Source organism: Trichechus manatus, unplaced genomic scaffold, assembly GCF_000243295.1.
Source record: "Trichechus manatus latirostris isolate Lorelei unplaced genomic scaffold, TriManLat1.0 scaffold00064, whole genome shotgun sequence".
Lineage (NCBI taxonomy): Eukaryota > Metazoa > Chordata > Mammalia > Sirenia > Trichechidae > Trichechus > Trichechus manatus.
In genome coordinates, this window is record NW_004444000.1 from 7,024,999 (window position 1) to 7,048,650 (window position 23,652).

General features: G+C 36.5%; 1 protein-coding gene across 7 annotated transcripts in view; it reads left to right on the top strand.

The window, feature by feature from the left end:
* Positions 1 to 22,777, top strand: part of ZBTB44 (zinc finger and BTB domain containing 44) — an 88,232-nt gene extending 65,455 nt beyond the window's left edge. For 5 of the 7 annotated variants that reach the window (XM_023734056.1, XM_023734054.1, XM_023734053.1 and 2 more), the window contains 4 exons: positions 13,419 to 13,503; positions 15,879 to 16,042; positions 17,300 to 17,600; positions 19,003 to 22,777. In XM_023734056.1, the coding sequence (XP_023589824.1) occupies positions 13,419 to 13,503; positions 15,879 to 16,042; positions 17,300 to 17,600; positions 19,003 to 19,273 (821 nt within the window). In that variant the 3' untranslated portion in view covers positions 19,274 to 22,777. The remainder of the gene's footprint in view (positions 1 to 13,418; positions 13,504 to 15,878; positions 16,043 to 17,299; positions 17,601 to 19,002) is intronic. The other 2 variants (XM_004379320.2, XM_023734057.1) reach the window with 2 other exon arrangements.
* Positions 22,778 to 23,652: the final 875 nt, after the last annotated feature.

Sequence of the window (23,652 nt, forward strand, 5' to 3'; positions counted from 1 at the left end):
TTGCCCTAGATGTCCCCTGAAAGCATGGTCCCCAGACCCTTACCGCTGCTACTCTATCTCTCAAAGTATTTGATTGTATTCAGGAAACTTCTTAGCTTTGGTTTAGTCCGGTTGTGCTGACTTCCCCTGTAGTGTGTGCTGTCTTTCCCTTCACCTAAGATGATTCTTATCTACTATCTACATAACTGGATTTTTTAAAGTGCTGTTAGCACCATGGTATTTTTTACAAGTTATGCATGGAGGAAGAAAGAATATAGTTGAACAATACCTAATGAATGTAACAAGGGCAGATGGTATGAATCTTTAATTACTTTCAGTGCAAAAATACCAGTTTTAAAAAATCCAGTTAATCTCTTTTCTTTATTGCAATGTTTATTGAAGACTTAACCACGTGCCTAATACTGAGGAACAAGTTGAAAAGGACATAGTCTCTGCAACTGAAGAGTTAGCGGTTTAATTGAGGAAGCAGATGCATAAATAAATGATTACAATTAAATATTACAAGTGCTAGGCTAGAGATAGGAGCAAAGTGTGAGGGTTCACAAAGGAAAGAGCAAGTTGTTAATATTATATATTTGAGCTGGTCATACTCAATAAGTAGGAGTTTGCCCAGGTGAGGAAATGAGGTGTCTGTGAAGAAGAAAAAAACAGCATGCGTAAAAGCACAGAGGTGTGGAAGAGCATTATATACTTGATAAGCAGTGAATTCAGCACAGAATAATTTGAATAAAGCAGGATGCCTACAAAGTGTCGGGAATAATGAGAGATAAGACAAAGAAGAGTGCTTGGATATTATTTTTATTATATACATGTTCAGAAATAGAAAATCCAGGACTGGTACAGTGGCTCTACAATGTAACCAGTATCCCAGGCCCCTTGTATATTGATAATTCACCATCCTTAGCTTTCAGTTTCATCTGTATGCTTATTGCTTCCTGGTTAGTTTATCTTCAGCTTCACATTCTAGAAAGGGACAGCACTTGTATCAGGAAAGCGCAGATGTTCCCAGAAATTCTTAGAAGACTTAAGCCAGACCATGTCACATGGTCTTTCTTAGCTGCAAGAGAATCTGGGAAGACATGTATATTATTTGGGTACTGTATTAGTTTCCTAGGGCTGCCATAACAAAATACCACAAAGTAGGTGGCTTTGAACAAGAGAGATTTATTATCTCACGGTTTTAGCAGCTAGTACAAATTCAGCGTGTCAGCAGAGCCGTGTTCTCTATGAAGACTCTAAGGGAAGATCCTTTCTTGTCTCTCTCAGCTTCTGGTAGCTCCAGGCATTCCTTGGTTTGTAGCTATAGCATAACTTCAGTGTCTGCCTCCACCTCACGTGTCTGTCTGGGTCTCTTCTCTTACTTCATAAGGACACCACTCAGACGGGATTCGGATCCACTCTACTTCAGTATGACCTCATGTTAACTGATAACATCATCAGAGACCCTATTTCCAAACAAGGTTATGTTCACAGATACCAGGGGTTAGGACTTCAGTATATCTTTATTCAGCTCATAGCAAGTACAGTGTCTGCCACAGCAAGGCCAAGGAAGCTTGGATTTTATTCTAGTGGTAGTAAGGAGCCTACCTTCAAGGGAATAAAAAATAGAACATATACAGAAAGTAATATTTTAGGAAAATTAATTTGGTATTGGTATGCAGGGAGCTTAGCTGTTCAGAAACAAAAGGTTTGGAACCCAGTTACGGTTCAGTTGTCTTTATATGAATGAAGATGCTTAGAGCAAAAATAAAAAGAAAATGAATATTAAGAGACTTTGTAAAGGGAGAATCAGTACTACCTGATGATACTGAACATGTGGATTGAGGGAATAAAAGGGGCCATAGTAGTACTCTAGATGACTAGGGAAATAGTGCTAATGTTTTATTATATTCATTGATTCTGAGTCACAATTTTTTATATTATCTTTGAAATTCAGATGTGTCTTACAGTTGATGATCTCTTAAAATTACTTTCTCTTAAAAAAAAAGTTGCCATCAAGTTGACTCCGACTCATGGCAACCCCTTGTCTCCTAGTAGAAGCATGCTCCACAGGGTTTTCAGAAGTAGATCACTAGGCCTTTCTTCTGAGCCACTTCTGGGTGGATTCGTACCTCCAACCTTAGAGCTAGCAGCTAAGCACTCTAACCATTTGTATTACCCAGGGACTCCTTTTTCTTTCTTACTGGTACAAAAAATAATGATAATATAATAGCTAGCATTTAGAGTCTATTAAATACAGTAAATGCAATATGAAAATCAGTGAAAGGAGATGGTAACTCAGTTTTAAGAATAAGTCAGCAGGATCAATTCTGTATGAATTACCCTTCAATCAAGTAATACCATGCCACAAAATCATTGAAAAGGCAGGATTGGGGAGATCAAGACAAAAATTACCAATGTGGGATTTTTTTTTTTTTTTAAACAGTAACACATTAGATCTCAACAGAAAATATATTTATTTATTTTTACTTATTTATTTGTGCATGCCAGGAGCCCTGGTGGCACAAGTGTTTAGTGCTCAGCTGCTAACTGAAAGGTCAGTGGTTCAAAGCCACCAACAACTCCACGGGAGAAAAGACCTGGCAGTCTGCTCCCATAAAGATTACAGCCTAGGAAACCCTATGAGACAGGCCTACTCTGTCCTGCAGGGCCGCTATGAGTCAGAATGAACTCGACAACACACAACAACAACATAAATATGCCCAAATCAGAAGCCTGATCTTTGAAAAGTATCTATACTCAGCGTTCAGAAGGGAGAGAAGAAAAGCCAACAAATAATAATAGGATTTCTCGGAGAACCAGGAAGGCCGTATTAGTTTTGTTAATTTCTTGTGTTTTGACCATGAATTACCCACTAAAGATCATATTCTTGAATATGGATCAAGATACTTTTGAGGAATTTAAGTGACCACACATCCAATAAAATATCTGATGTCAGGAGATCATAGCTATTTGTTGATATGACCAAGTTTTTGTTAAATTACTAGAGACTTTAATCCTGAGTATGCCTTAATACTTTCTAAATAACAGACTGTTTAATGAATCGTTACTGTTTTAATCATTTGTCTTAGAAACTTAAATATTAATCTAACTAAATATCTTGTAAATTAGACATGTGAAGTAGTCGTTGTTTACCACTCTCAAGTATTTCTCATCAGTTCAGATTTTGCCTTTAAGTTTTTGTTAATATGATAAAGTAGAGAAGTAAGGAACATAAGTAGAATTTGTCTCCGATGTATACTATTTAGAAGTGTGATTTTATATAAAGAAGACATAGGAGCAACTTCTGTGCTTTACTACCATATACTCTAATAATCCAAATGGGGTTTTTCCCCCTTGCTTTCATATGTAGTTAGTAGCCACTCTCCACAAACCTGTCTTAACTCCAAATCTACACTCTAAAAAAAGCCATACAGAAAAAAAATTCCTAGGATATAGTAGGCAGTCAGTAAATGTGGGAGAAAGGGAAGTTGTTCGTGGTATTGTTTCCATACTGTATACAGAGTATTTACTAATTTATTAAAGAAGTTTATCCTTCTGGGGACTAAGAATATAATATTTGATATATTCATTATCATGAAATTCTAAAATAACAATAATATGATTACCTATGAATCACATTATTTATTTATAAGATTTTAAGTTGCCTATGTTGCCAGTTGCCCAGCAAAAAGTTGTAAATTCAGACACCCTCAACTTAGAGCAAATAGAAGCAATAAATACAGCAAATTTAGAAGGGAACAAAGACTGCTAAACTTAGGTTAGATCTTAGTTACTCAAAAAGATGAAGCCGTCCATTTCTGGTATAGTTTAAGGGAAAAAAATTTTAAGTGAGAAGGTCTTCATGGTATGGCATTATTATTTATCTTATTCGATTGCGTAGGTACACCAAAAACCATGAATTAGTTCTAGATAATCTGTAGTTTATCTAGATTATCAAAGGTACTTCATTTTTTCTAGACTCTAAAACTTCTGCCGTTTAAAAAAAAGGTGATTGTTATGGGGACAGTTAAGGTGTTAAGAAATAGTTGACCGTTTTCTCTAGTAGTAGTGAATATATAAACTCGTTGAGGTGGGCAACGAGAGTAATCGTGGAAGAATGCTGGAATTATACCATTGTTCATGTGGAGAAGCAGTGTAGTAGTATAATGGTTAAAAGTTCAGGCCTTGGAGTTAGATCTGGATTCTACTACCCGTTTCTGCCACTTACATAATGGATGTATGACTTTGAGCAAGTTACTTAACCTCACTGAGTTGCCATAGCCAGAAAATTAGGATTTGTTCCTGTTAGTTACTGTCGAGTCAATTCCAGCTCGTGGCAACCCAGTGCATGCAGAGTAGAACTGCTCCGTAGGGTTTTCCAGGCTGTGACCTTTAGGAAGCACATCACCAGCCCTGTGTGAGGCGCCCCTGGGTGTGTTTGAACTGCCAACCTTTCAGCAAGTAGTCGAGCACTTAAATGTTGCACAGCTCAGGGACTCTCAAAATTAGGATGGAAATACCTATTACCTAGATCTTTCATGAAACAAAATTAGAGTCCCTGGAAAAAAATTTTGTAGCAAGTTATTGTATCTTTGTGCTTAAACATGCATATATTTCTTTTAACTTGAAGAATATATTTGTATTTATTACATTAGCGTATTTATGTTAGCATATTTTACTTATGTATAATTAACCTAGGAAAAAACTCTTTAATTTGTCAGGTTTTTGTTTTTTTTATTTACATCTTAAGTTTGGTAAACAAAAGAGCTTTTTATAGCAGTTCAGAGTTAATTAAAATTCAGAAGATTTTATAAAAACTTAATTTTTCCATTGTCCTTCCTTTTATAGGGTAAAAGAGCAAATCTTTGTTACCTACTGACCAATTTACACACACGTATGTACATATTCTGTTGTCCTTTTGAGTAGGGGTAGATTTAAATTACATTTAATGAGTGGTGTTTTTAGTTTCTTTTTTTCTTAGAAAATGGACACTCAGAGGTTATTTATTAATTAACTTAATCATTTATCTAAGGTCTTTACATTAGTTAAGAATCTGGTACAATTTAGTTAACATGTTTAATCTTTATGATTTATAAAATTGTAAGAATTTTATAAAATTAAATCCTTTAAAAAAGCTATCTGATATTTTCCATTTTAGTCCCTGAGTGGCACAAACAGTTAATGTACTTGGCTGCTAACTTAAAAGTTGGTGGTTCGAGTCCACTCAGAGGGCTCTTAGAAGAAAGGCCTGGTTATCTACAGCAAAACCTGTGAAAGCCAGAACCTGTGTAAAGCAGATACCTGTCTGAGAAGGAAAACTCAAATATTTTCCACTAAAGCAAGCGATAGAAAAGTGGTAAGACTACACCCTGTCAAAGGCAGAAAACTTTCAAGACCCAGAAAAACAAGGTAGTCCCATCGAGTTCTGGCTCTCACAGGTTTGACTCTGACACACATGGGGGTTGTAGTGAGTCACAGTTGACTCTACAGTAACTGGTTATTTTCCATTTTGTTAAATATGATTTCATGCGTCTACTTTTTTATCAAGTTACAGAAAGAGCATTAACTTGCTTAACTCATAAACCCTAAGTCCAAACCAAACCCATTTGCCGTTGAGTCGATTCCAACTCATAGTGACCGAATAGGGCAGAGTAGAACTGCCCTCATAGGGTTTCCAAGGAGCAGCTGGTGGATTCGAACTGCAGAACTTTTGGTTAGCAGCAAACGCTTAACCACTGTGCCACCAGGGCTCCAAACCCTAAGTAGGAAGTTTTAATTTTAAATCATGAGAAATTTAACCCTGGTCTTTTATATGGTAGACTAATTTTTATTTTTACATAGTAAAGTTTTTTTTAAATTTTTTTCAATTGTACTTTACATGAAGGTTTACAGAACAAATAGTTTCTTATTAAACAGTCAGTACGCATATTGTTTTATGACATTGGTTAACAACCCCACAACATATCAACACTCTCCCTTCTCAACCTTAGAGGACCTTTTTTTTTTTTGGTGAAAATATACATAGCCAAAGATAAACCATTTCAAAAATTTCTACATGTACAATTCAGTGACATCGATTACATTCTTCCAGTTGTGCTGCTATTCTCATTATCCTTTTCCAAATTATTCCATCACCATTATCTTCAACTCACTGCCCCCTAGGTGTCCCATCAAACCTTCTGAGTTGCTGTTGTCAGTTTGATCTCACATAGATAATTCTTTTTTTTGTACTTAGATGAAGGTTTACAGAACAAATAGTTTCTCATTAAACAGTTAGTACACATAGTGCCCTATAACAATGGTTAACAACCCACAACATGTCAACACTGTCCCTTCTCAACCTTGGGTTCCCTATCACGAGCTTTCCTGTCCCCTCCTGCCTTCTAGTCCTTGTCCCTGGGCTGCTGTGCCTTATTAGTCCTGTTTTGTTTTATGGGGCTGTCTAATCCCTGGCTGAACGGGTGAACCTCAGGAGTAACTTCATCACTGAGCTAAAGGGATGTCTGGGGGCCATACTCTCAGGGTTTCTCCAATCTGTCAGGCCAGTAAATCTGGTCTTTTTCTGTGAGTTAGAATTTTGTTCTTCATCCTTGTCCAGCTCTGTTCAGGACCCTCTGTTGTGATGCCAGTCAAAGCAGTCAGTGGTGGTAGCCAGACACCATCTAGCTGTACTGGACTCAGTCTGGTGGAGGCCTTGGTAGCTGTGGTCCATTAGTCCTTTGGACTCATCTTTTCCTTGTATCCTGTTCACTTCATTCTCCCTTGCTCCCGAAGGGGTGAGACCAGTGGAGTATCTTAGATAGCTGCTCACAGACTTTTAAGACCCCAGACACTACTCAGCAAGGTAGAATGTAGAACATTGTCTTTATAAATTGCGTTATGCCAGTTGAGCTAGATGTTCCCTGAGACCATGGTCCCCACAGGCTTCCATCCAGCAATTCAGTCCCTCAGGGAGTTTGGATGTGTGTGTGGTGCTTCCATGACCTTTCCTTGTACAAGTTGTACTGGCTTCCCCAGTATTGTGTACTGTCTTACCCTTCACCAGAGTTACCACTTACCTATTTTCTATTTAGTTTCTCTGAACTGTTTTTTTTTTTTTTTTTTTTGATCGTGATAAAATATATATAACATAAAATTTGCCATTTTAACCATTTCTAATTGTATAATTCAGTAACATTAATTACATTTACCATGTTGTACAATGATCACCAGTATCTATTTCCAAAAGTTTTCATCACCCTAAAGAGAAACTCAGTACCCTTTAAGCAATAACTCCCCATTCCTCGTCTCACCCGCTAGCCCCTGGAAACCACTTCAGTAATGTACTTTCTGTCTCTATGCATTTGCCTGTTAATAGATATTTCATGTAAGTAGGATCATACAATATCGATCCTTTTGTGTCTGACTTATTTCACTCCCCATAATGTTTTCAAAGTTCATCCGTGTTGTAGGAACTTTATTTCTCTTTATGGCTGAGTAATATTGTAGTGTATGTAAATACTATATTTTGTTTATTCGTTCCTCTGTTGATGGACATTTAGATTGTTTCCACCTTCTGGCTGTTGTGAATAGTGCTGCAGTGAACATTGGTGTACAAGTTTCTGTTGGTGTTCCTGCTTTCACTTCTTCTGGCTGTATACCTAGAATTGGGATTGGATTGCTGGGGCATTTGATCGTCCATCCACTATGTGTAACCTTTTGAGGAACCACCAGACTTTTCCACAGCGGATGTTCCATTTTGCATTCCCATCAGTATCTCATTGTGGTTTTGATCTGCATTTCACTAATGACTAATAACATTGAGTTGAGTATCTTTTCATGTGCTTTATTGGCCATTCGTATATCTTTTTTTTTTTTTTTTTTTTTTTGAGAAATATCGAATTCTTTGCCCATTTTTTAATTGGATTGTCTTTTTGTTGGTGAGTTGTAGGAGTATGGATAAAATTCTAAAAGTTTGTTTCAACTCTTCAGTTAGCTTGAAGTGGTTTTTAGTTTTAGCTTTTGGTGCATTTAGTCACCATAGCCTTGGGGAGGTGGGGTGGTTTTACTTTCCTTCATCACTCTGCCAGTTTTAGGGATCTAGAAGCCAAGGTTTAGATAACATTTTAGTATATAAAATATGGGTCGTTTAAGAGGGACGGTCTGCTATAACGTATCTTGTACTCCAGTTTAGTTATTTTTGTATCATCTTGCGAGGGGTGGTAAAAATACATGTAACAGAAAACTTGCCGTCTCAGTATGCCCTGTACCATTCAGTGACAGTAACTACTGTCCTCGTGTTCTGTAACCATCTCCACTGTGCATGTCCACGTTTCTGTCATCACTGACAACCTCGGTGCTCCCTAAACAATGACTCTCCCTTCCCCCCTCCTGCCCCTGGTAAACTTTGGTCTCCGTACCTTTGCCTGTTATGGACATTTCATACAAGTGGGATCATACAGTATTGCTCCTTTGTGACTGACTTATTTCACTTTGCATAATGTTTTCAAGGTGTATCCATGTTGTAGCATGTATCAGGACTTCATTTCTCTTTGACTGGAATCAATCCAAGACAGAATGGTTTTTGTTTCTGCCGCACCTCCTAGGCGTGGAACCCTGGCTGCCTGACTGTGAAGAGCAGGTGTCAGTTAGATGAATCTTCGTGGCCTAATCACACTAATCACACCTCCAGGCCTCTTTCGCAAGCTTTTGCCTATAAGTTTGAATATTGTCTGCTCTCTGAATCAGAAGTTCAGAATACACTACAGTCATGGTGACCAAGTCCAGATATTAGGATTTTTCTGGTTTTTATTCTATGACAGATTAAAATGTTAGTGTTTATTTCCTTTTCTTTTCAAAAGAAAGTGAGAATAGAAAGATACTGACAAGTGAGCAGTTATCTCTTAAACAAAATACAGCTTTATCTGGTTCCCATCCCACATCTGGTTTAATAACAACAAACCAGTTGGATACGTAGGCACAGGGGGAAAGCATTAGAAAATACATGGACAGAAATGCTAAACACACCAGTAGGGATGGGATGGGGGGCGGGGCAAGGAAGAAAGGGGGTGTGGTTGGAGATGATTATAAGTACATGTAGTTCTGTCTACTTTCAAAAAACTTCTGAGTATATTAGAACATAGTATAATAAAAGAGCCCTGATGGCATAGTGGTTAAAGTGCTCTGCCACTAACCAAAAGGTCAGTGGTTCGAGCCCACGAGCCGCTCCACAAGAGAAAGATGTGGCAGCCTGCTTTGGTAAAAATTTGCAGCCTTGGAGACCCTGTGGGGCAGTTCTACTCTGTCTTATAGGGTCTGTATGAGTCGGAATCAACTTAATGCCAATGAGTTTGGTGTTGGTTGATATAATAATTGATGTTCTTGATTGCTGTGAGTCACCAAGAAACAAAAAAATAAATTATATATAGTATTCTTTATTTTAAAAGTCATGGCAAAATGTAACCCTGTCACAAATTTTTCAGCACAAATTATTAAATAAGTTGTATGCCTTGAAAAAATACTAGATTCATTTGTGGAAATTTTACTTATGTGGAAATTTCGTTTGTTTTCTAATGTCAGCTAATTTAAGTGTTCCAAAGGAGAAAACTGAAGTAGTCTATAAATTTTCATCAGGAGGAAATTTCATCCTATGTGTCTATCAACAGTTGATATTTATTAAATGTGTTGTACGAACTGTTATACAGTTAAAATTAGTACTTTTAACTTTCATTAAAATATTGTAACCAAAAGCTTGTGTGCTGTTAAATGGACTAGACTTTACAGGCTCAGCTTTATTCATTTGGTGCAACACAGCTTAATTGGCAAATTTCAGTACTTGATGAGAACAACCTAGGTTGTTTGGCTCTATCCCCCCATTAAACCCAGCAAAAATTCTGGATTAAAAAAAAAAAAATCACCTTAAAAATATGTAAAATGCTGAAAAGATAGTAGGAGCTGTCAGGTTAAATTGAGGGAGGCTGCCCAAACCCAGAGAGGTAAGTAGCTTATCAGAGAACTAAAACCAGCTTTGCCTTTAGAACATTTACCAAAATAGAGCTTGGACTTTGGTTCATCAACTCAAAGAGTGAAGGGAATGCAGGCAAGGCCCAGGGCGTGTCAGAGTTGTGACAGCTTAGAGAAGTTGCTCCGCACATTAAGTAGGGACTCTGAAAGGCTGTACCACCAGGGTCAGGGTGCACCAGAGCTCAACCTGTTCCCCTTCCTCTAGACTTCAGGGGGCTGTAGAAAACTGTCGTGGCCGTAGGCAGCCCAGACGAAGAAAAGGGGGAAGACACATCCGTGAGAGGTGGTAGCCACAGACCAGCCCTCCTGTAGATTGCTGTCCTGTTTTGACCTTGCGTGGAGAGGCTAAGGAATCTCAAACTGTACACTGGGTTTAGGGTGGTCCCTGTCTAGTAGTGTTCCTGCAGGAACCCAGCAAAGGCAAACATAAATCTCTGGAAGGGTGTATATTCATCCTAGCCTCAGCATATCCCCTGCAAATAAATGTTTCAGGGCAGTAACCACTGTCAAAAATAACTAGAGGATACAAGGAAACAAAGCCAAGTGAGAACCAGCAAGGGAGAAAAGACAACAGGTAGCAGAAACCAATTGGCAATAGTTTTCAGACACAGATACAAAACAAATATGCTTACTATGTTTAAAGAAGTAAAGAAGTTTGAACAATAATTGCAGAGAACAGAAAAATGTAAAAAGTCACATAGCAGATTTGAGAAAAAAAAACTCTAGAAATAAAAAAAGGGAGTAATCAAAATTTTAAAGACTATGAACATTTTGGCAGCAGATTGGACTTGAGAGAACTGGTGAATCAGGAGGTAAATAAGAAGAAATTACCAGAATGTTGCAGAGAGAAAGACACAATGGTGGAGATTACATTGGAGGAGAGAATAAGAGTTGTGGAAGATACAGTGAGAAATCCATTATACGTTTTATGGAAGTCCTAGAAGAAGAGAGAATGAGGATTTTCCAGAACTGGTGAAAGACACCAGTTCACAGATTAGAGACCAGCAAAGAAACACAAATCTAGACACGTAGAGAAAATTTTAAAAAACAAAAAAGCAGCCAGAGAAAAATGGTAGATTACCTCCAAAAGAATATCTGACTTGTTAATAACGGCGTAATGCTATCCTCAGTGCGTTGGGGGGGAGAAACCATCCGTATAGATTTCTATATACACTGAAAATATCTTTCAAGAAGGTAAAAGATATTTCCAGACAGAAACGGAATTCATCATCAGCAAGTCATTGCTAAAGAAAATTCTTAAGGGTGGAATTAAGGCAGAAGTGAGCACAGGTGAAAGGTCTAACATCACAAGAAGGAATGAAGAGCAAAGAAAGAGGTAAATGTAAATGGGCATTGCTTATGTAAAAAAGTAATGCCTAGTGGAGTTTAATCAAAACAAAAGAAGTAAAATACCAGACAGCAGTAATTTCTACGTTGCAGGATGGGAGTGGGTGGGAAATGAAGTGAAAACATTCTAAGGTATCCTTATCAAGGAGGAAGTAAAGGTTTTCATTAACTTTAGACTTTGATAACTGTGTGCATTATATTTTCTAAGGTAACCAATAAAAAAGAATAGAAACACATTGTATAATTTCCTAGCTAGAAGGGAAGCTGAATGATTATTATCACTTATATTCAACAAGGTGACTGTAAAATGTATACAGAAACACAGAGGACCAGGAATAGCCAAGATGCTCATGAAGCAAATGAACGAGGTAAGAGGACTTGCTCTGCTTGATAGCAGGATTTATTATAAAGCCATAGTATTCATGTGAGGACAGACAAACAGATGGAACTGATGGTCTGGAAACAGACCTGTGCATTTATGTTCACTTGATATATAACAGGTGACACTGCAGAGCAGAGGAGAGAAGGCATTTCAGTAAATGTGTTGGATTTACTGGGTCATAGAATCAGTTCCAGATGGATTAAAGAAAGGCCTAAATGTAAAAGGCAAAACATAAATCTTTCATAAGATAATTTAGGATATGGAAATATTTTACAAAGAAGACCAAAAATTAGTAACCATAGTGGAAAAGATTAGTAACTTAAATTTTGAAACTTGTGGTTATCAAAAAGAAACCATAAAAAGGGACGAAAGATAAGTTTGTAACATGGATATGAAAAGAACTCTTAAAATGGAAAGGCAGACAACCTAATAGCAAAAGACTTGAACAAGCATTTCATAAAAGAGGATGTTCAATAAATACATGCAAAGGTGCTGAACTTGAGTAATAAGGGAAATTAAATACCACGGTGAAATATTGCACACTCACCAGACTGGCAAAAAATTTTAAATCCGACAATACCAGGCATTTCTGAGCATGCGAAGCAACACAATTATTAAACTGCTGGTGGTATTATAAATGTAGTACAATCACTTCTGAAAATAGTATTTTCTAGTAAAGTTGAAGAATTGCGTATCCTATGACCTAGCAGTTCCACTCCTAAGTTACTTGTACGAGAATATATACAGCAGCATTGTTCATAATAGCCTGAAACTAAAAACAAATGTCCACCAAGAGTAAAATGGATAAATTGTGACTATTATACAACAGTGAAATGAGCAAACTGCAGCTACATGTAACAGCATGGATGAGTCCACAGTGGTGAAGCAAGACACAAGAATACATACAGCATAACTCAGTTTAAATAAAGTTTAAAACCAGACAACAGTAAGCTTGTGTTTGGCAAGGTCAGCAAACTTTAAAGGGCCAGATAGACTTCAGGCTCAGTGGCCGTGTGGTCTCTGTTGCAGCCACAGCTGCTCAGTGGTGCAGTTGTAGTCACTGCAGCCCTAGACAGTGCTCAGCTGTGTCCCAACAAAAACCATACCCTGGCTTAGGGGTCTGTGTATTTTAGATAAAGCTATTTTTGAAGAAAATGATAACCATAAAAGATAGGGTCATAGTTACCTCTTAGAGGAAGGGAGGGGCTCGTGATCAGGAAAGGGTAAATGGGACTTCTAAGATGGTGGCAGCGTTCTCTTTCCTGACCTGTGTGGAGGTTGCACAGGTATTTGCTTTATAACTCTTTTAAACTGCGTAAACGTTGTGTATTATATTTTGCAATAAAACAAGTTTTAAAAATAAAAATTGCTACGCTTCCTTAAAAAGTTGCTATATTATTTAATTTTATGTGAATTTTTGTCCAGGTTGCAATTGAATTACTCTGCTTGTTTTCTGAAATTCGTATCAAAGAAGTATTTCTAAAAGAATTTAACTAGTAATACAAGACTATTGTCTTACATATGATTTCTTTTTAAATCACAAAGGAAAAGACTAAAATACAGTGTTAATACTTTTGATTAATAATTCAGGATGTATACATTTAGATAGAATGTGTTAGAGGCATGGAGATGCATTTTGCAGTTCATATCTTGGCCTTTATTTACACCAAAGTATTGACAGATGTCCTCGTTCTTGTATTCACAGGCTCAGTAGATGAAGGTGTCACCGAGGGGCTGCCTACACTTCAGAGCACTTCTAGCACGAATGCCCATGCAGATGATGACGATCGGTTAGTACTAACATAGTATGTAGTTTCCTTGTAAGGGTTGTGCTTACAACTCTAAGTTCAAGATTTTATCTGGGAAGTAAATAAGTTTGTTTATTGGGACCCCACTAAAGTATATCTTTCAGCATCGTTAGGTAGCATCACATTATAAATTAGACTGCCTATACAAGTTTTTTTTGGCATCTCCAAAACTACTGAGTTCTGTTGCTTTAAATAGTGTCTCTATCAGGGGTCAGCAGACTACAAGCCACAGGCCAGTCCCAGCCCACCACCTGTTTGTAAATCGTTTTATTAGAACACAGCCATGCTCATTTATTTATTATCTGTGAGTGCTTTTGCACTACATTGGCAGAGTTCAGTAGTTGCAACAGAGACTGTATGACCCGCAAAACCAAAAATATTTACTGTCTAGCCTGCTACAGGACATCTTTGCTGACCCCTGGTCTGTACACCCGTACTTGGGAATCCACGTCATTATCTCCAGCACTGGCACTCCCTCCTTGGTATTTCCACATAGACAAGGGGCGTTTGACACTTAACATGGCCAAAACAGGACTCTTGATTTCTAAGTCACCTTCCAAATCCTACTCATCCAGTCTTTCCCATTTCAGTAAATAGCATCATTATCCACCCAATTTCTCAAGCAGAATTTCTGGGAATTGATCCGTCTTTCCCTTGGCACTCCCCCATTCTCCCTTCCTGTATTTAATGCTTCAGCAAGTGTTGTCAGCTCCACACATCCCCAGTCCGTTTTTCCTCCATCTCTACTACAACTGCCCTAGTCCACGTCACCACCGTTTTTTGTCTTGACTATTGCAAGAGCCTTCAAACTGACCAGATTTCATTCTTCTTCTCCAATCCATTCTCCACACAGCAGCCAAAATGGTGATGATGCTGTTCCTAATAAAAGTCAGAGTATGTCACTGTTTGAAGCACTGGATGCTTAAAATTCTTCAGTAGATTCCTTTCGTACTTAAAAATTAAACTCCTTGCTATGCCTTTTAAAAGCCCCATATGATGTGACTTCTGCTTGACTCCCTTTCAGCCATTCTCCTTCTTGCGTATTATATTCTAGCCACGCTGACCTTCCAGTTGTGGAGAATATTCCAGATTTGTTCCTGTCAGGGCCATTTCTGCTGCTTCAGGACCTTTACCCTACCTGAAATGCCTTCCCACTAAGTTTCACATTGTTGGCTCCTTCTTGACTTTCAGGTCACAGTCCTAAGTGTCAGTTCTCAGCCTTTCCTGACCTCCAGTCTAAAGCAGCACCCAATCACTATTGCATCACCCTATTTTAATTCTCTGCTCTAGTATCTTGATTATCATGTCTCCCACCACTGAATATAGACTCCAGTGAATGACTGAACAAGTCCTCATAGAGAATCCAAGACATACCTAGAAACTGTGTCTGTTGAAAACTTTGAAAGATTCAGAGGACTCAAACAAAGTTTATTGTAATTGAATACCTGACCCTTGTAAAGCAGAAATGTGCCTGGGTTTCCTTAATTTCAAACATTAATCAAATTGTCTGTACTAGATAGTGTTTGAAAGTGATGGGAATATAGAGATGAAATGAGTAGTCCTTGCCCTCAAGGAGGTCACTCTATTTTGGGGAAGGAAGAGAGGTTGAAGATTGACAAGTATAAGTAAAGCAGAGGGTTCTGTTACTCCGCATAGGAAAGTACCTACCTGAGCCACTTCCTGCAGGAGGTGTGACTTCGTTACATTTCAAAAAATGAGTAGGTATTATCGAGGTAAAGAAGATAGGCAAGTAGAGGAAGTTAAATGTACATGCACAGCATTGGCAGAGATTATGCCACATTGGAGGAACTAATTGGAATAGGATCTGTTTGGGAGTTTGACAGAATAAGGCTGGAAAGGTAAACAGCCCAGATCAAGAGATCTCTTGTATGTGCTGCAAAGGGGTTTAAGCTTTATTCTGAAGATAAAGGTGAGCTATCGCAGGATTTGAAGCAGCCATGGGATTTAATCAGAGAAATCGCTTAATACCGTGAGAAGGAAATTAGTGAGGTGTGGTGCTAGAGAGGGAGTTATTAATTCAGGCTTGCATTGATGAAGACCTAAATTAAAGCAGAACAGAAAGGATCAGAGAGATTATCTAAGGCTGTCTAAGGTAAAATCGTTTGATATATTCTGTGGTCTTACGTCTAAGATGCTGACATAAGACCAAAGAATATGTTTAACCTAAGAAGCTGGACATTGGTCTTCATGTTTTAAGTGAAATGTACCTAACAGTTACACTCTTTCACAAAGTCTTTAAATCAGTTTTCCTTTTTTTCGTCTAAAGTTGACCTACAGAAATGTTTATTCAGCTTTAAAGTCAGAGCCTGGTTGCCTTCTTTGGTTTGTCTTTTTAGATTGGAAAATGTTCAGTATCCCTACCAACTCTACATTGCTCCTTCTACCAGCAGTACAGAGCGACCAAGTCCAAATGGTCCAGATAGACCTTTTCAGTGTCCAACTTGTGGGGTGCGGTTCACCCGCATTCAGAACCTAAAACAGCACATGCTCATCCACTCAGGTAATATCATCTTTCCTATCATTGCATAAATGAGCTCTTGGAGACATTTTATTTTGGAATCTAGTTAAAATAGAAAACTGGTACTTTGATTTAAAAAGAATCTCTGGGAAGTCAAATGAGAACAGATTAGCTAGGTCTGTTACTGAAATGGTACAGTGTCTGAAAGTTATTTGCTGAATACATTTGCCACATAAGTTTCTGATTAAAACTAATAGAGGTGTGTGTGTGTGTTTGTGTAAGATGTAAATAGATACGTTAAGTGGTGAATATATATGAGAGAAAAAGCATAAGCCTAGATGGTAAAGCATATGGGGTGAAAAGGGTATACGTACATGGGTGTTCTTTGTAGTATTTTTCTTGTAGGTTTTCTGTAATTTTGAAATTATTGCCAAATAAGAAGTTTTTAAGAATTTAATCGTGGGTTAATTCTGTAATCTGAAATTTCTCTGTGCCCTGATTGTAGTGGGTTTTTTTTTTTTTAATATAAGAGAGATTTTAGATAAATGATACGTACAACAGATTTGAAACTTAAGTTCAGTGATCATGTAAAAGGCAACAAAACTCCTACAGGTAAAATTTAAACTGTATGCATTCCTCTTCTGTAGATCAGTCTAATAATCCTTGTCCTAACGCTAATTCCTTATGACTTTGTTAAATTGACAGCTTTTGTTTTGAAGGATATTTTTGTTTTATTTTTTGCTAAAACTGTGATAATGAATTGGAGACCGTTAATATTACTTTATAATTCACTTACTAATTTCTGCGTATTTTTCCTACCCTAAAAAAAACCAGTTTATCAGATGCTGGGTCTATCATGATCTTTATGTTCAGAGATGTTAAAATTTTCCCTTTTTTTCCTCATTTCTCTCTGAGATAGGGAATGGAGAGTAGATACTGATCATTTTACATCTTTTCAGTGTAAACCTCACTACTTTAATGGAATAAAATAATAAATGCTATTACATGGAGATTTGGGTTCTGTTTAAATACTGTGGTTAAAATGTTTTAAAGTCTGAAATAGATGATTCAGAAGAGTATTCAAAAATCAGCTCGAATATACATTACCTACCTTCTGCCCTCCCGCCTGCCTTTTTTTTTCTTTTTGCAGGTAATTTTTGTCTTTTCAAATTATCTATTGCTACAAAATTTGTTAGAAAATTTATTCGGAAATTTAGAAATTTTCAGAAATTTGTTAGGTTTATGACCTTATGCTTTATTTTGTTTTTATGTAATTTTTTGGTTTTCTTTATTTTTTAGGAATTAAACCATTTCAGTGTGACCGCTGTGGGAAAAAGTTCACCAGGGCTTACTCGCTAAAGATGCATCGCCTAAAGCATGAAGGTAAACGCTGTTTCCGGTGCCAGATATGTAGTGCCACTTTCACTTCCTTCGGGGAATATAAACACCACATGAGGGTTTCCCGGCACATTATCCGCAAGCCTCGGATTTACGAGTGCAAAACATGTGGCGCCATGTTCACCAACTCTGGAAATTTAATCGTGCACCTGAGGAGTCTGAACCATGAAGCGTCAGAGCTAGCAAACTACTTCCAGAGCAGGTGAGGTGCACACCAAAAACCTAACCAGGAAAATGCTCTTTAAACTCTCCTTTCCTGCTTTGGGGTCTGGCAGCCTACCGTGTTTTCTGTCAGGTTGCCAGCTGATTAATCACATTCATTTTAAATTCCCATTATCCATACTCTGATCTTCTGATCTGATCAAATTTTGCTGAATCTTCTGAGTATATAAAATTATAAATATTTTCATAGTTGGTATTAAAACTCCTTCCTACAGAACTAGATAACCTCTTTATATATATATATGTGTGTATATATATATAAAATAGAAGGTTAAAGTAATTCTGTAGTGGATTTTAAATAAATTTTATTGGGAGAGTTATTGTGTCAGATGATAGATACTTAGGATATCAGAGTACTTCAGACTCTTTGGATGTTAATAAAATTCTTGAGCAGTTCTCATTTTTTCTAAATTCTATATAAAGGAAAAGGCATTTATCAATAAGAATATTAAAGAGAAACCTCAACAGCAGCTATAATGGATATGATTGTTATAGATCAAATAAAGTCTTTCCTTTTTTCTTTCAGTTTAGAGTTATATGCTTTTAATGTTAATAATTTATCACAGAGTTATTTTTCTGATTTATAAAGACCCAGCTTCTAGTTTGAGCTCTGCCACTACTGTGACTATTGAGCATGTCCCTTTATAAATGAGGAAGCTTGAAACTTGGAGACAGTTTAGAAAACAGAAGGATATAAAGAAGAAATTAAAAATCATTTCTGATCTCACCTGTCACAACTGTTGTTAAATTTTTGTTGTGTTTTACCGCCCACATTCCCTGTGGGGAACAGTACTTAAGTAATACTTTTTGAGGACTGAATGTAATCATCCTCACGGCATTCATTGCCAAATTCTGACTCAAAGATATTTGATTATTTTTATATGCTGAATCCAATAGCAGGGTACACATAAGTTGTTTTACATTTCACTACTTCATTTATGCACAAGGATTTACCTTCTTAACTAATTTATATCTAGGAAGTAATACAAAACTAGGTTATCCAAGAAAAACTAAGCGTTAATTATGAAGGTAATCTTTGCTTGAGTGAGGATGCTAATTGCAATTGCCTTATATATATAGGAACTCCTCTAATAGAATAGGAAAAGCTGTTAAGGTGTCCAGAGTGACATTGAAAGCGATCATTAATCTACCTGTTGGTAGGGAGAGTCGATACACTTTAGATGGATAGCTTTGGTTCTTATTTGAGGAAGTTTACAAGGTGAAACGTTCCTAAATTGTAACCTTCATTAAAAAATCTTCATCTGAGGATTGGTGAAATGAAAAATCCTAATCTTGTTTGTAAAATCACATCTTTTTACTGTACCTTATCTGTTGATGTTTTGAAAATTAACTTCGTATTTCATCCTTTGCCTCTTATCTAGTGATTTCCTAGTACCGGACTACTTAAACCAGGAGCAAGAAGAGACCCTTGTTCAGTATGATCTTGGAGAACACGGTTTTGAAAGCAACTCCTCTGTTCAAATGCCTGTCATTTCGCAGGTCTCCTCTACCCAGAATTGCGAGAGCACTTTTCCCTTGGGGCCTCTTGGCAGGCTGGCAGAAAAGGAGGATGAAATGCCAGAGCAGCCAAAGAGCAGTGCCTGTACTGAGGCAGCCAGAGACGACCCCCCGAAATCAGAGCGTCTTCTGTAACCATTGAGTGATGTTGTGGTTTGGCGTCACTGTTTAGTTTTGGAAAGTGCCTGTGCTTGGTCTCGTACCTTTAAATTTAAATGAACTTTTTAAACAAAGAAGGGTTTGGGAAAGAATGTTTCGTTTTACTTTGGAAGTCTTGCAACTGATGTTTTATTCTTTATGACTGAGAGATTAGTTCTTTAAATATACGATAATATGGTGTTGAAACATAGTAGAAACTAGGAGACTTAAGGAGAACCAGTAGACTTAAAACATATGCCAGTTTCTTCTTCCATTGTAAAAAGGAGGCTAATAACAGAGCATTAGATAAAGAAGAAATCAGATGATTATTGGCCTTCCTGAGGGGAAAGGGTATACCACAAACAAATTACTAAACAGAACTTGAAAAATGGCCTGAGTAGATGTTAGCTCCTACACTCAAGGACATTGTACAACATTTTTGTAGAGCCTGTTGTTTTTGGAAGTATTTATGGTAAAGCTTTCTTAAAAATTAATTAGGGTAAATACTTCTGAAATCTAACCTAGTCTTTTTAAAGCTTTGTCATTTCTATTATAATTTTCCATGGTGAAAAATTGGTATTGGGATAGACATCCCCAGTACCTTTACAGTACCACTCGCTCCTCCAAATAATCTTTCTTCTATGAAAGACGGCAAGGAACCATGATTGAGAATAGTCAGCTGTGCATGAAGTGACCAGACGTGGGACATGCAGTGGGAAGCATGTAAATCCCAGCTGTCTATAGGAGCTCTTTTTAATACTGTTTTTCTGACTAACATTGATGTTTACCTCGTCTTTGAATCTTAATGCCTGGCGAATTAGTTAATTGCCCAAATCAGTTTTCCTCTTGCTCCATCAACCATACTTTCTCTTGTGTATTCTGATGCGCTACTATATAAAAGGAAAGTATTGGAGATAGTCTATATTTTATATATAGGTTTATATATTGTTGGGGATGTTTTTATTGTGCTCTTTTGGACAAAATAAAGAATTTTCTGTTAAGGCTACATTCTTAACCCAACTAAGATTGTTTACAAAAATCTCATATGATAGCGATACATTGTCCTTGTTCAAAAATATTTTTAGACATTGCCAAGTTTCTTAGAGACAGTTCCTATACTTATTCATACAATGTAAGCAATAATGTAAAAGATAAAGAAAGGCTGTAAAATTATCTATGATTCATAAATCTATTTAGGGGAAAAAATGTAAGAATTGTTACGACTGAAGAAAAACTAAAAACCTTAAATTAATGAATATCACCCTTTTTGCTGCTAGAGTACAACTTGCTGGTTTATAGTTGAAATTTATATGATGCTCTTGACTGGGGTATATTTTTCATTTGATGCCATTAAAGCATCACTAACCTTGGTCCTAAATACTCTTGAGTCCATGAATAATGAACTTTTGAGTAACTTTTTTTTCTATGTATATACCCAAAGTTAAGTAATTATGAAAGCACCTGATTCTGATTGGATTAGAAACAAATAACAGTTGTCAAAACACAAGACCTAATTTTGTTCAGGTGCTAGACTTTACTGATAAAATATATATTTTTTTAATTATAATATGATTTAATTGTTTCATTTTTTTAAATTGACTAATTCTGTATTTAATATCTTTTTCCCCATAAATTTAAAGGAAGGGAGAGTATGGTAAACTCATTAAGATTTTTTTAGGCTAAGATTCTGTCTCTTCCCATATTCTACTGTCCTTGTTTCCAGCTCCTTACCTTACTCCTGAACCTGTCATTTCTGCCTTTGCTCCCAAACGCAGAGGTGTATGACATGTTAATGCTTCAGGAAAATCAAGGTTTTGATGGGCTCATATACAGGCTACGGTGGGCAGCCATCATTTCTGCTTCTTTGCTATTAGGCTTATGGCTGGGACACTTATTACAGTATTGCCGCATCTCAACTGGAAAGAGCAGACGTTTTTATTTTTAGTATCATATATATTCTTTGAAAACTGTTATGCCTACCAGTAGATAAATCTCAAAGTTAATTTTTTAAAATCTTACATTGTTAAGACAAAGAATAGGGAAAATTATGACCAGGAATCGTTGTTGTTCTAAGTTCCAGGAGTTATTTAAAAAAAGAAAGGAAGGAAAGAAATAGGGTTAAAAAAAATCTATATGTAAGGATTGTTTGGGGTTGTATACATCCCTTCCCCTGAGCGCTCTGTCTTAGGAGAGCCCTCTACATTTGGGGCAGCTCTAAGGCCTTCTGACTGGGTTCTTGGAGTGAAAGATCACCAAGACTGGCTGTTTTTTCCCAAATGGAAATTATAGATTCTCATTGCACAGATTTCCAAGTTGTATGGCAAATTTGAATATACTGTGAAAACGCATACCTGGTTAGTTGTCTACTGCCTGATCTTATCAATACAAGGAATTAACTAATATTTAACAAAATGAAACAACGGCCTTGTTTTTTCTTTTTCAGTGAGGCTCCTCATTTTTGGTAACGTGTGGTTGAAAGATATTTAGCCATGGCTCTGTTTTATGAAACTAAGCATCAAAGGGATAATTGTAGATAGTATTTTATTAAATGTATGTAAAATTCATCTAAGAGAGAGAGGCCTGGATGTGTAAATTTTACCAGAACATATGGAAACTTTGCAAAGAGATGAAAGCCAGTTATAATACCCCACCCATCAGAAATTACCAGGATAACAAAATGTTAAATTATTTCACTTTAGAATATTTAACATAGCTGTCTTTCTTAAGGCCTAAGAGGGTAACTTTGTAATATTTAAAGGGCTTACATTTTAGACTGCAGGATAAATTTTTTTTTTAAAAACTAAGCATTTTATATAAGAAAAGCTTTTATTTTCAGTTTTTATCTATCAAGTAAGTGAGATGTGCTTTAGAAATGGATAGAGATGTTACCCATGATGCTGGATGCAGCATGCAGCTCCTGAGGTCATTGTTTGCAGTTTTAAAGGTGTGTTCTATTAACTGTGGATGCATCTAGCATGCAAACAAAGGCATTAGTAGGTTTTGTTTTTTGTTTTTTTTTTTTTTCATTTTGAGTTTTCTATAAATGGATGCAGATGGAGGTTATCACCCACAAATAATATTTAAATGGGTTTTTTGTAATTTGAATTTCAAGTTAATCTTCTTAATTTTTATTTCAAGTAATTAGTTACACATTGTTAGCTTTTAAAGTTATCAGTTCAATGAGACAGAGTACTAAAATGCTTAAATAATCTCATGGAGCCAACCATTCTGGTTTACAGTAATTTGTAATTTGGTTCCATATTATGACATGTGCCCTTTGGTATTAAAAGCCAGCAAAAAAAAGACTTCCATTTTGTTAAAATTATTTTACCAAATGAATAGACTAGGCAGCACATCTAATGTTCTTACACTGGTAACTCAGTTACATTCTAACTACCAAGCCAGATTATACCACATAGACGTATTCTTATTATTTCATGAGTGACCAACCCTAAATGTTTAACATTTTAATTGAAAGGAGTTTGAGATTTGAGGAATTAATGAACAAGATAATTAGAAACTTTTTCCTGTGGCAATTATTTTTTTTTTACTCATCTGCAAATGTGAAGTTATAACTCTGAAATATACACCCAAGTGAGGAAGGATAAATAATTTTCTAGATAGTGATATTAACTTGGGGTGGGGGGGTGGCCTAGGAAAATTGGCTTTTGGAAGAAACAGACCCAAAGTTGCTAAAATGTAATAAATAATAAATGGAATTTTTACTGTAAATTATTGACAAAATATGCTTAATTTATAATATATTTAAATTTTGAAAGCTACTGAGAGAAGAATGTATAGAAACTAGTTTTGGTTTTTTTTTCCCTGAAGCAGTGGAACAGTTAGAAAAGGCTTTATTGTAAACATGTCTATGAGGAATGTTTATAGCTGAGCATACTCCCGCAGGCTTTAAGCTAAAGTCATCCAATTTTAATTTGTTATTGTTTTGCCTATACCCATTTTTCTTTTTCCATATCATTTTTGCTTCACAGAATGTGATAACGTAGGGTATTTTTATTTGGAAAGTCCTCAGCAAGATGAATTTGCCAAAAGCAGTAATGGTTTGGAATAAACAATAAATTGGAATTGAACCAGTTTCCAGGTTCAGCTAAGCAACGTTCACTTCGGATGTTTCATTTTAGCCTTTCCGTATATTGAGCTATTATCATTAAATTTATGAGGAATTAACCCTCTATTGGATTGTGGATGAAGACTCTTAGTACTAGTGTCATCATTGGTCATACTTTTCTTTTACTTTATTTTTATGATAGAAAAGTAATGATTTTACAAATGGTAACATGCCAGGTGATGTTACTGGAATGTCTGCTTGGCAGTGTCTGAAAACTGAAACTGCCTTTTATGCTACTTAAGTGAAC